Source organism: Pantherophis guttatus, chromosome 1 (genome assembly GCF_059756535.1).
Source record: "Pantherophis guttatus breed Tessera chromosome 1, ASM5975653v1, whole genome shotgun sequence".
NCBI lineage: Eukaryota > Metazoa > Chordata > Lepidosauria > Squamata > Colubridae > Pantherophis > Pantherophis guttatus.
This window is the reverse complement of record NC_142063.1, coordinates 325,811,647-325,825,235: the sequence shown is the minus strand read 5'-3', so window position 1 is coordinate 325,825,235 and position 13,589 is coordinate 325,811,647. Positions and strand designations below refer to the sequence as shown.

At 40.0% G+C, this 13,589-nt stretch overlaps 1 protein-coding gene and 2 long non-coding RNA genes across 4 annotated transcripts in view; 1 reads left to right on the top strand and 2 right to left on the bottom strand.

Annotated features, from left to right (window-relative positions):
- Nucleotides 1-2,206, bottom strand: part of ABHD11 (abhydrolase domain containing 11) — a 23,944-nt gene extending 21,738 nt beyond the window's left edge. For both annotated transcript variants that reach the window (XR_004592066.3, XM_034421012.3), the window contains exons 1-2: nt 1,919-2,206; nt 230-365 (exon numbers count right to left, since the gene is read on the bottom strand). Coding sequence is in view for 1 of the 2 variants with exons in the window: in XM_034421012.3 (XP_034276903.1) it covers nt 230-365; nt 1,919-2,040 (258 nt within the window). In the remaining variant the exon portion in view is untranslated. The remainder of the gene's footprint in view (nt 1-229; nt 366-1,918) is intronic.
- Nucleotides 1,830-11,711, top strand: LOC132712275 (uncharacterized). Its single transcript, XR_015732935.1, has 2 exons — nt 1,830-2,064; nt 10,409-11,711. It is a non-coding gene; the product is annotated as an uncharacterized LOC132712275 (long non-coding RNA).
- LOC117667562 (uncharacterized) lies at nt 6,913-13,589 on the bottom strand. The gene is made up of 2 exons (XR_004592069.3): nt 13,450-13,589; nt 6,913-7,634 (listed from the first exon to the last, which is right to left on the bottom strand). It is a non-coding gene; the product is annotated as an uncharacterized LOC117667562 (long non-coding RNA).

The window sequence follows — 13,589 nt, the reverse complement described above, 5'->3', positions numbered from 1 at the left end:
AATTTAGAGCTGCATTAAAAAACCATAAAAAAATATGGCTCACCTGAGACAGACTGAAAAATATTTTAGAATGTTTTGTTCAAGTTATACAAAATCCTGCAAAAGAACTTCTGAGTACAGTATAAACATAAAACATAAACATTAACATAAAAATGGCTAGTTTTTGGCAGCAACTGACTTGCAAACCAGTCGGAACCCTTCTCTGGATGACCATACATCTTTTACCCACCTTGCGACCAGTTTGGAGCACTAACTTTTTTGCGAGGGATGAAAAATTGGATTTGCTTCCAAACAGCCCATGCAGGAAAACAAGTGGAGGATCTGATGAGGGTCCATCAAAAATGGCATAGGATAGAGGCACTGGCCTATAAATAAAACAAAATTCATGATCAAGTTGACGGTTAGGCTAGCAGACTCGGACTGCAATTATGTGGATGACCACAAAGTGGCAGATAGTAACCGAGATATGTAGAAACCCTCCTTGCTGCCATCCCATGGCCTTAATTTTTTCAGCTAAGACTAGTAGCAAGGTTTACAAGGTTTATAAAGACAAATGAATGTAAGGACAGATTTATGAATGACTATTAGCTAAAAAGAATCTCCAGGAAGGTTCTTTAGGAAGTCACCTTCTATTGTAAAAAAAAAAAGTCATTTTACTTGTGCCCTGCTTGTGGGTTTCTTTGAAAAATCTGAAGGCTTCTATAAGGACCAGTAAGGTAGAATAAGCAAACCATAAACAAGATTTTGGTTATTGATGCTCCATCTTTCCCCTTAGGAGTCTCTGAGGCAGCTTACTATCAACATAAATTCATTTCAAAGGAATCAATAAATAGCATTTTAAAAACAGAATCGACTGAAAATATTCTGCATCTGTATGCTGCCATCTACTGGTAGTAATCTTATGGGCTTTTACAACCAAATTGGTAACTATTATGCAGGAATTTCGGACAAGAATTGCACAAATTCCAGGTGAAAGGCCACCAAATTTCATTTTAAGGAACAATCTCTAAAAGCCTCCCTAAAAATATAAGAAGACTCTAGGATGAAACAAAATCAGTTATGAAAGATGCATAACTTTCCCCGTTGACACAGATCAGACATCAACATATTGAACTTCAAACTATTATAGGTAAGAACAATAGGAGAGAATAACTGTAACTAAACACCAACCTATGTAATAACAGCAATATGGCATTGTTGGTAAATTTTAAAAACGTCGTTTAAGGAATAGATTTATGACTATTTATATTCATTTATCCACTTCCATGTCTGTAACTTTTCCTTGAGATGCCATTTGAAGCTGGCCTGCTTTAAATTTTAGGTTGATACGGAACATTATTCTTTTACAGCTGGAAACGAAAATATGCTTGACTTGTTAACTGGTGGTGGCGGCGGTGGCTTAGTTTACAGGGCACCAAAAAGTCACCCTTACAAATCACCTAACTAGGTAGCTTGGTGGCTAAGACACTCAGCTTGTCGATCAGAAAAGTCGGCAATTCGGCGGTTCGAATCCCTAGTATAGGTCTCCTACGTAAGCAGGGGGGGTTGGACTAGATGACCTCCAGGATCCCTTCCACAACTCTGTTACTGTTACATTATCCAGAAGGGGACCAGGATATGAGGGGACATGGCAACAATATGGGGTGCTCTGTTCCCCTGCAATAGGTCAGGTTTGGTCTGACTTTCATGGAGACCATTTCTGCCGCCCCATCGCAGCTGACCGCCAAAAAGGGGGAGGCTGTTGGGACGCCATCATTTTAATGTCTATCTACAGCCTGTCCTTTCCATCTCTATGATGACTACATCCGGTCCATGATCTTGACACAACCGGAAACATGGAGGCTTCATGCACCTGCCAAGCCTTTGCAGGAGGTTCGCTCTCCCCTTTCCAAGTTCTACTCCCTTCCCGAGCTCTTACATCGTGGCACGACCGGCGAAACCCCTTCTTTCCCGGGCTGTGATACTGAGGCGGCATCGGAGCGTCTGGGCTCGCGGCCAGCGAAACGGAGAAGGCGGAAAGCCAAGAGCGCGAAGCATCATTGGCCGGGCGTAGCGGTCACCAAGGTGACAAAGAGACTAAAATTAATGAAGGGACGTAGGTACAGATCTACTTCCGGGTCGGTTGCTAAGGTGTCCGATATCATCGAATGGGGTCGATTCTCGTGCTGGTTGAGGAATTCTGGGAGTTGGAGTCCACAAGTCATAAAAGGGCCGTACCGTTCCTCACCTCTGCCATAGAAGAAAGTAATACGAACGTCTTGTCCCTTCCGGCTTTGTGGGACACGCCCACTGGCGTTTCTCTGTCACCAGAGGGAGCCACGAATTCCCTTATTCGTGTTTGGTTGCTAATACTGTAAAGCCAAGTTTCGGAATTGCATAAAACACTTTTTTTTTCAACTAATACTTGTAAAATACATATAAAACATCCAGGAAAACGTTATGATGGGTAGGATTCTTAGAAGAAAAAAAAAGATTCTCCGCAAGTCAGATAGTCTGTCGGAAACTGAACTCCATCCATGCCTGTTGATTGCAGGCAAATATAGTGCTCAAAAAAATAAAGGGAACACAAGCAGAAGACATCCGAGATCTGAATGAATGAAATAGCCTGATTAAATACTTTGTTCGTTACATACAGTAGTTTATACACTGCTCAAACAACTAAAGGGAACACAAAACTACTGTCAGGGCCGGATTTTCCTATAGGCTAACTAGGCTTCAGCCTAGGGCCTCAAGATCAAGAGGGGCCTACATTCAAATTGTTAGCAAAATTAAAATTACACTTTCACTATAGGTGAAAGGGCCTCATAAGTGGAATAGCCTAGGGCCTCTTTTCATCTAAATCCGGCCCTGACTACTGTATGTAACGAACAAAGTGTTTAATAAGGCTATTTCATTCATTCAGATCTCGGATGTCTTCTGTTTGTGTTCCCTTTATTTTTTTGAGCAGTGTATATCCGCGGTGCTGAAGTGCGATGCCATTGCTCTGTTCCGCAAGATACACAACTTCCCAATCTCATGTTTATCCCCAGTATTCCTCGGAAGTCTCTCATCTGAGAAGTCACCTTTTTGAGATTAGTTTAGTTCAATCCAATCCAATCAGGAAGGCGTTCCCGAGATGTGGCCTGGGTATGCCTGGATGTCTCTGTGACCACTTTTCTTTTTTTTTAAATCAAGTTTTTTATTTTTATAAGTGTAACAAATCAATGCGTGAACAGTGTGACATCTGGGTGTCATACATTCTAATACAAATAAAACTATCAAAGTTAATCATAATTATTACATTCAATCAACTTATATATTTCTGGTAAATAATATGCATTTGTCTTAGATTGCAATCTATCATTGTTCAGTTATTCCACGTTTTCTCTTGTTATTGCTTTCATTATATAAAAATGTATACATTTATATTCCCTTTCTCTTATTTCTATCACCTATTCTAGCTTTTAATCGTATCATCCTTTATTAAAATACTTTTGCTTTCTTTCCTTTCTAACTTCTAATTATGTCATCTACCTAAAAAAAAGAGAGAAAAGAAAAGAGAGAGAGAGAGAAAGGGAGGAGCAATTCCTAGCAACAACATAAAAGAAAAGAAACCATCCATACATCGTCTCTTGCCCGCTTCGATACTTTTAATTGCTATGCTTTAAGCGAAAGAGAGGGAGAAGAAAAGGCAAATCAAAACGATTAAAATAATAATAATCATCATCTATCCATCGTCTCTTGCCTGCTTCAATGCGTTAATTGATATGCTTTTTTTTTTGACTTGCCTTCCATGCTCCTCTCTTAGATCTTGATCTTGATCTCTGTCTACATTTGTTTCTTGGATGGTTTGTGACCACTTTTCAAGTGGTCCATGAAGTCAAATAAATATTGTAAAAAAATTTAGTTTTAATTTCTAACTCAGTAAATATCAATAGGTATAATCCACATAAACCAAAGCTTTTTAGAGTCCTCAACCATTTTTAAGAATATAAAGGGTCCTGATGTCGCCTAGAAACTCAGGCAAATAGTTTATGTGGAGCTGAAGAACTATTTCCTGAATTTGAGAGAGAAAAACATGTTTACCTCTGCTAAGGTTTGTTGTTGTTTTTTGGCCACGAAAATACAAATCACCAAATAATTCAGGCAAAAAATAAAAGTATCTATGGAGGGGGGGGGTTATCTATACCTTTTTATAGGGTATAGAAACAAATGTTAACATTTGTTATGGGTGATGCGCCAGAAAGCAACAAATCAAACAGGAAGGCATTTCTTAAACATGAGAATTAAACAGTAGAAAACATTGATCCTAGAAAATATTCCTCAAATGGCAAATTTATGGGTTTTGTCATCTTCTTCCAGTCCAATTGGTATCTTTCATAATATAACATGTATTCAGTTAGTTCTCACTTAACGTTTGATGAATGCATATTGGGCGGATCAGTTTTATGACTGCTTGCGGCATGGTCATGTGAACACAATTTGTGCTGGTTTTTTTGTCAGTTTCCTGCAAAATATGCCCATTTAGATGAACTGGGTCACTTAACAACCAGCATGTTTGTTTAACAATTGCAATGTTTGCTTAATGACCACCACGTTTCCTCAACAACTGCTGCAAAAAAGTCTGGAAAATTACTTCCGGTCATGTTGACTTACAACCATAGTGACTTAACAATCTTATTCCTGGGCTGAATTACAGTTGTAAATCGAGGAGTGTCTGTATTCAAGGATCTCCAGAATATTGTTTAGTTGCTGAAAAGGTTGGTTCTTGCTATCAAAAGAAGAAATGACTTCAATTAAAAAGAAACATGTTTTCCTGAACTTCAAAAAGAAATATGGATGCCATGTTAAAATGCTAATAACACCCTTATTAAAAGGCTAATAATGAAGTCTAAAATTCCATTTAATGCTAGCACTAAGACCAAAATGTTTGAGAACCATTGTTCTAGGGAAATACCAAAAAAAAAAAAAATTAATAATAATCAAATGTGATTGTTCAAAGCTCTTCCCTTTGCCCTTTCATTCTCCATTATCTCTAAAAAAGATGTTCTAGTAAAGGAAATAATTTGAATATTGACTGTTTTATTCAGCATTGCAAGACCAATCCATATCATAAAAATGAATGTAGGCTTTACGCTGTCTGTGATGCTATTTACTGTGTGTTTATTTAATATACATAAAATATAAAAATGTTTTTACTAACTTTTAGTTCACCCAGAGGATTTTAGTTATTGACTGGATTAGTAGTATAATAAATATTAATAGCTTTCAGGCAAGCAAGAGGCCACTTTATTTTAATTATTGCCATTTCCTGCATGAGGAAAAGAATAGAAAATTCTTCCTGCTTCTGCCTTTCTATACATGAAGCTGTTGACAGTAAAATATGGAATTAAACTGACTTTCTTTCTCAAAGAAAAAAATAGCTAATAGATAGTAGCTAATGCCACTTATTTCACAAATAAAATATATTGTCAAAGAAGCAGGATTCTCTGTGTTACCATTTTTATGTAGCACTTACAGTACAAACTAGAGGTACAATCTTATACTGTTTGAGGGTGTCGTAATCCTAATTTTCATTTCTAATTCCCGCTTTTTAATTCAGAAGGGAGTTACAAACTAGATATAATAAGAGCTTGTCTCAGCAGGTGGCAGCACACATCCAATTATTGCCTGAGCTAAGCAAGATGGGGCTTGATTAGTATAAGAATTTGAGGTCACCAGAACATCTTAGACTGGGAAATCAATCTTAGAACAAGAAAAATGGAAAACTGCTTCAAAAAATGTAAAAATCATATGGATTTGTCCATCAGGAGCTGAACCTGACTTGGAATGGAACTATCTGTGCAGTGAGAATGTATTTGGAATGGTCCTGAATCATGATCATTTACAAGTTTATTGGAAGGATTTGGCTGGCTTATATACATTGTAAGGGTGGCATTAAAGTGGATAGAGGTCTGTCTAATCCAGGTATGGAGTTACCTTCCTCAGTAGTCTGAAGCTTATAAATCACATGCAGGCACCTTGGGGTTTGTTTGTTTTTTTTGCTTTATGACCTCCCATGATTGCAGCAATCAGCCATCAAAATTCAATGGTACAGATTGAACTAAACTTCTATTGCAGTGGTTCTCAACCTTCCTAATGCCGTGACCCTTTAATACAGTTCCTCATTTTGTGGTGACCCCCAACCATAAAATTATTCCTAAAACCATTGAAAATATGTGTTTTCTGATGGACTTAGGCGACCCCTGTGAAAGGGTCGTTCGACCCCCAAAGGGGTCCCGACCCACAGGTTGAGAACCACTGTTCTATTGGGTTTAATACCACTTTTTTATTTATAGGTATAGTAGAATGTCTTCTGCATTCTTCGAAGGCTGAAAATGTGAGAAAGAATAAACACGCATTTCTGTCCTATAGAATTATTATTTGCTCATTTTCATAAATCAGCTGTTTTGCTGTGCATTAAATTTTCACACATTTTACTGGCCCAATTTATATTGTGGAACTGTGGAAGCTGATTGATAGACCATGTAATACTTTTTAGTCTCTCTGTAACTTACCAGCTCCTTCCACAGCAAAACTTTAAAATTTCCTCCCTAAAACATCCTTCTGTGGAAGTCTGCCTGGTTCATACAACCTGCTAAACTAGGTTAACATTAAATTAGATAATTTAGAGTTCAGTGTTTTGTGGAAATTCAGCCACTGCCTCAGCATGTTATGTTAGCCAAGCAATCCTGCTGAACCATAATTTGTTTGCATCATGTGCCATGTGAATGCAGCACTTACGGTTTGTTAACCTGATTTTTGTGTGTGGTGTGAACCCAATTAGATAATAGTGATAATGCAGTTGCCTCTGAATATGTGAATGTGACTTCTGAAACCACATCTATTCTGTACAAGCAAGAGATTCCACAATAGTGTACATGTTTTCCCCACTTGATACACCCATTTTATTTTTACCACAGAACTTTGACATTAACAAATAATAATTGATCATAGATATCTGGAACTCCAACAACTACTATACATGATTACAGAACTATTAATCATTAATCTTCAGGCTCATTCTGTTCTTGTTTAGTTGCTATCTGATTCACAGGTCAAAAAAGAAAAGCCTCCACAACCTGGAAAATACCGGTAGCGCTTTGCTCTTTGGTATGATTAAGATCCTGTCACAAACTTCAGCAGAATATAGTGAAGAAAACATGGAAGATGGGGACCTTCCTCACCCAAGAGATCCAGAGACCTGTGTCCCTTTCCAGTCCTCACACACCATTGTTCCCTATTAGAACTGCTGCCTTTGAAGACTGGTGAAGAGTTAAACTACAGCCAGGCAGCAAGTTGGCTTGGGGCCAAGTATCTTCCATCTGTCCTGGTATCGGTCATGTGCTCCGAATGTGGCAATCACAAAACCTATCCTTTCTGCCGAAGTGAGTTGTATAGAACAGTCCTTCGTTGTCCTGGTGAGGACAGACTCCACCACTTCTAGAGTGCTTATTAAATTGCGTCTAGCTGGTTGCCTCCTTTTCTCCCATATACTCTCTCAAGTGCAATTAGCAACTGAACAGAGTTACGTGCCCCAGAACAGGTTCCTCCTGGCTCAACTGATAGCTGATCCTCCCATGTGTTGGATCTTGATAACCAGCATTTTTCACCCCCTGAAAAGCAATAAATTGGGCAACAGTGAACAGTATTAGGAATTTCGTAGGTTGTAATCCGAACGTATCTGGAAAGCATTAGGTTGGGAAAAAAGCGTTAAAGCCTCAGAGCACGTGCTACATGCTACATCTAAGCAGAAAGCGAACTCCCAAAATTACCCATCTAGTTTGTGGTGTTTTTTGAAACCACATTTTCAAAAACATTTCATGGAAAATTACCTTCTGAGAAAATTCAGCAGAGGTTAATTTACTTTACTTTTATTTGATTTATATACCGCCCTACTCCCGAAGGACTCAGGGCGGTGAACAGCCAACAATAAAAGGGGCCAATTCACGGACCCTCAGACTGTTGGGGGGCCAGGAAGGTGTGACTAGGTGGTCATGTGACTGGGTGGACATGGCCAATTTAGCAGTCCATTAAACTTCAATTTGTTATGCTCCTGGGGGTGGTAAGCAGGTTAGTGAAGGGATATGACTGCCTTGGGGTGTGTGTAAGGGACTTCTGTTTGTGTGTGTGTGTGTCTTTCTCTCCCTCTCTCCGTCTCTCTCTCTGGAGGCTGAGGAGGCCAAAACAGTTCCATTTTTGGCTTCCTTGGCCACCGTGCATCCCATTTTTGGTCTCCTCGGCCTCTAGAACCACTCTGCCACCCAAAAACGGGCCCGTTTTTGGCCTCCTGAAGCCTCTGTGCATCTCATTTTTGGCCTCCTCGGCCTTCAAAAGGCGGGTGGGGGCTGGTGGGTAGGTTGGGCAATGTGGGTGGGGCAGCCTCGTGGTCCCGCGTGGGTCGGATTAATGGCTTTGGTGGGCCATATTGGGCCCGCGGGCTGTAGTTTAAGGACCCCTGCTGTAGGTAGTCTGCAGACAGGGACAGGAGGAGGCATATTTCACAGAATATTCCCCAGGGAGCCTGGAAAATTGTATTTTTAGGGAAATTCTCAGAAAATAATTTTTGGAGGGAGGTCATCTCATTGGTATCCTAATCACAAAGTTAAATATAGCCACACTATATTTGCATGCCTCATTAAATGGGACGCAAGGTGCCAGAAACCATAGCAGGGCTCTGCTCATCCTTGCTGTTTCTTTGACATCATTTTCTCTTTTTCTGATGCATCCTCCTACCCACCCACCCCCCACCTCCCTTGGTTCCAGAAGACTCGAGAGCCAGCATTGTACCCAGGGCATTTATGCTGTGTTTCTACACATGGAAAGGTTGGGAGTTTTTGTTTTTGCTTTGTTTTGGCTCTTTAAGGAAACTCTTCGGTTGGAACCACAATTGCTGCCTTTTTTTATTGGCTTTTAATTGCTGATGTTACATGTAGATAAAACATTTTATGACGAAGGTGGGGCCTTTTAGAATGCAGGTTACAATGTTTGATATGAGGGGAAATGTAAAGTTTTATAGTAAGCAGAAGAATTTCCCCAACATTTCTCTTCCCTTTTCTGCAATTCTTGCGACCTGCCAAAGCGTTTGAAACTTTGGAAGGATGCAGATTTGGGAATCTCTTACAAACAAGGAACATCAGTATTAAATAAACCTTTGATTTGATTCTTCTGTAAAGATATTAAAAATGTAGCCAGGTTCTAGAGGTGATTCCTGGCTCTATAGTGGTAACTGTGAGAAGGGATCTTGGAATCCTAGTGGACAATCACTTAAATATGAGCCAGCAGTGTGCTGCAGCTGCCAAAAAAACCAAGGACTGCATTAACAGAGGGATAGAATCAAGATCATGTGAAGTGTTAATACCACTTTATAATGCCTTGGTAAGGCCACACTTGGAATATTGCATTCAGTTTTGGTCGCCATGATGTAAGAAAGATGTTGAGACTCTAGAAAGAGTGCAGAGAAGAGCAACAAAGATGATTCGGGAATGGAGGCTAAAACATATGAAGAACGGTTGCAGGAACTGGGTATGTCTAGTTTAATGAAGAGAAGGACTAGGGGAGACATCATAGCAGTGTACCAATATTTCAGGGGTTGCCACAAAGAAGAGGGAGTCAAGCTATTCTCCAAAGCACCTGAGGGTAGAACAAGAAGCAATGGGTGGAAACTAATCAAGGAAAGAAGCAATCTAGAACTAAGGAAAAATTTCCTGACAGAACAATTAATCAGTGGAACAACTTGCCTCCAGAACATGTGAATGCTCCAACACTGAAGGTTTTTAAGAAGAGATTGGTCAACTATTTGTCTGAAATGGTATAGGGTTTCCTGCCAGAGTAGGGGGTTGGACTAGAAGACCTCCAAGGTCCCTTCCAACTCTCTTATTCTGTATTGCTTAAAACATTCACACAGAATACACATATTAGACACAATGCTATAATCCTGTGCACAACAGAGGATAAAAGAACCAGTCAAGGAAGTCTAAAAATGAAGTGGGAATGTTCAGATGCAAATGAGCTGAGTACATGCCAAGCTCTGCTTCAAAAATTACATTAAATCAATTCTTTATGTAGTGCTAAGCATTTATTTATCATGTTTGCTGGTTGCTATCCACGAAATGGTAGATAATAAAGTGTTTAAAGTTTGGTTTAGTGCCAAAGGAAATATTGGAAGCATTTAATTAAAAGGGTGGGGGGGGGAAGACACTGCTAAAATGGTGACTGGGAATCTCAGTCCCAATACATCTGGACTGGAGCAACTGGATTTGGGAATGCTATTCCAAGATAATGGGGACAAAACAATTCCACCAATTGTGTTGGGATAAGAAAGACGTTTTGTTCTGCTTCCTTTCCTGTTGTAATCCTGCCCTCTGAAACTTCTCTATTTCTTCCCCAGCCTCTGCAGTTTGCAGTGTTTGTTTCATTCCTCATCTACAGTCGGTTAAACCAAGCCAAGCAGAAGGGTGTGGATCGTTTGTTACTCTCTCTAAACCAGGAACAAGAGAAAATAAACAGAAGCTTGCTCAATCCAATCCTGCCTGAGAAAATGCAAGTGAGAAGTGGCCGGAGATCCAAACCGTTCTCATGAGGGAATGAAAGAAAATAGGTTCGAGCCACTCTCTGCAGCTTAAGGAGAAGCCAAAGCCATGTTCACACCTGAGTTGAAAACACTGGCCGCTTGCTCTTGAGAGCGTTCTCAGCATAGGAAATGGCACATATAAAGTAACTATACATTGAAGAACGCTTTTGAACATGCAAAGGTTATAAAAAAACCACGTCTCTCCTACAGGTAGTCCTCGACTTATGATAGTTCGTGAAATGACCGTTTGAAGTTACAACGGCACTGAAAACGGTGACCTATGACCGTTTTTCACACTTATGACCTCTGCAGCATCCCCATGGTCAGGTGATCAGAATTTGAATGCTTGGCAACTGACTCATATTTATGACGGTTGCAGCGTCCCAGGGTCACGTGACCACCTTTTGCAACTTTCTGACAAGCAAAGTCAATGGGGAAACCAGATTCACTTAACAAGCGTGTAATTAACTTAACAACTGCAGTGATTCACTTAACAAACATGGCAAGAAAAGTCGTAAAAAGGGGCAAAACTCACTTAACGAATTTTTCACTTAGCAACATAAATTCTGGGCTCAATCGTGGTCATAAGCTGAGGACTACCTGTATTACATCCACCTGGTTTACCAGGATGGGGAGGCAATGTATGTTATGGGTCCCATTGATTAGGGATGTACTGTATATCTAGTGGGACAGAAAGGCCTTCTTGGTGGTGACCCCTTCTCTGTGGAACATCATCCCCTACCCCAAGGCATGATTAGCCTCCACCCTGTTTCTTTGCCAAAAGGCCCCTGAAAACATAGATTTGTTAGGAAGTTTGGGGACCACAAATGGAGAAGGAGCTGATCCAGGACTGATTTGATTATGTTCTTGCTCCCAGGTGAGGTGGGGTGAGATTTTTTTTTAATCAGTTTTTATTATGTGGTGGATTTTTAAAAAATTGTAAATCGCCCAGTGTGAAATGGGCAGTGATATAAATTTATTTAATTAATAAATAAACAACGCAAGCATCTTATAAATTGCGAGAGAAGAGATAGGTTTCCAATCCAAACATAAGAACAATTCTTATGCCTTGGAACCTTTTCTTATAAGCAATAAAGTACTTTATAGTACTGGTATCTCATAAGGTACTGTAGTTTGGATTTGTTCTGGGTTTTTTTAAATATAGTATAAGAAAGTCCTGGAATGAATACGATGTAAAACAGTGGTTCTTAAACTGGGGAATAATTATCCTGGGGGTGGGGAGGGGGTAATTCAAGCATATCCTGAGGGTAATGGAGCACTTTGTAATTGCTTATATTTGTGAGTTGAGGATCCAGTTTGTGACTGCTGCTGCAGAGATACTTGTGTAAAACAATCTGTTGAGGTTTTTTTTGAGGTCAATGATGTTGTTTGAGACCAAAAAAGGGGTAATTGGGTCAAATGGTTGAAGAGCCACTGCCTTAGAAAGGAAGGGTTATGCGTTTCTGCCCCATGTAGGTAGAACAGAAGTTCTCATTCAGAGATATCCAAACTATCAGCCCAGTGACTGTGTGTGTCTCTCTCTCTTTCTCTCTCTCGGTATGTGTGTGTGTGTGCCTGCCTGCCTACCTGTTATATTTGTCTCCCATTTTGCTTCCCTGCCTAATGTAGCCAGTTTTCCTGCTTGCTTCTGATCATGCTTCAGTAACATGGTTTGAACTGGGGTGGGGGATTCTTGTGACTCCGGTCATCCCATTGGGTGCAAAGGCCAAAGGGAGGGGTGGTGTTTCTTTGACTTGGAACTCAGATATTTGTGTGTTAAGGTCAAAGAGCTTATACACATTGTAAGAGAATAACATGAGCTGAAGCTTGTGATAAATCCAAGTGCCTTCTCCATCTACGGGCATATTAGTCTACATCAGGGGTGTCCAACCTTAGCAACTTTAAGACTTGTGGACTTCACCTCCCAGAATTTCCCACCCAACCATAATTGAACACTCCTGATCAACATTTAGGCTTCGTCAACCAAGACAACTTTAAGATAGGTGGACATCAACCCCCAGAATCCCAGGTATGCTGGCTGGGGAATTCTGGGAGTTGAAGTCTACTTTTCTTAAAATTACCAAGATTAAGAAATGCTGATCTAATTTAATATATCATTTCTGAATCTCATTAAATAACTGCTTTTAGAAGAATATATTTGGGCTGATTAGACAAAACTGGTCCCATCTAATTAAGTGTATTTAAGCACCAGAGGGCAGGACAAGAAACAATGGTTGGGAACTAATCAAAGAGAGAAGCAACCTGGAATTAAGGAGAAACTTCCTAGCAGTGAGGACAATTAATCAGTGGAGCAGCTTGCCTGCAGAAATTGTGGGCGCTCCATCACTGGAGGTTTTTAAGAAGAGTCAAGACAATCACTTATCTAAATTGGTATAGGTTCTCTTGCTTAAGCAGGGGCTGGACTAGAAGACCTCCAAGGTCCCATCCAGCTCATTCTATTCTAAATGTACTTGTGAGCTGCGCCATTATGGCTTCTTTTATTGGTGTCTGCTTCTACTGTTTTAGATAGCCAGAAGCAGTTTGCTCTGTACCTGGATTTAACCTGCAAGGACAGTGCTCACTTTTCATTCTCCATGCTTTATCAAGCCTTTGTTAAAGTCATCTTGCTGGCCATCGCTGTATCTTGTGGCAGTGGGTTCTGCAGATGAATTTACATTTTTCATGTGAAACAGACTTTCCTTGTCACTTACTGACTGAACTTAATTAACTGGCATATTAATATAATCTTATATCCAACGTTTGCACTCTATTTCTACACAACTTTTTGAAATAGGAGAAGCAAATCCCCTATGGCTGTTCTAATCCATCATCTTTACTACTTAATCTCCCCATTTTACCTTATTCATCAGTCTCTTGTGGTGTACTTTCAGTCTGGTACAAACTGATGTTATGAAAATCCATATCCAGCCGTTTGTGCAGAGACTGTACACAGATTTTTTCTCCCCACTCCAGAATGTTCAGGACCGTTGCTGTTGGC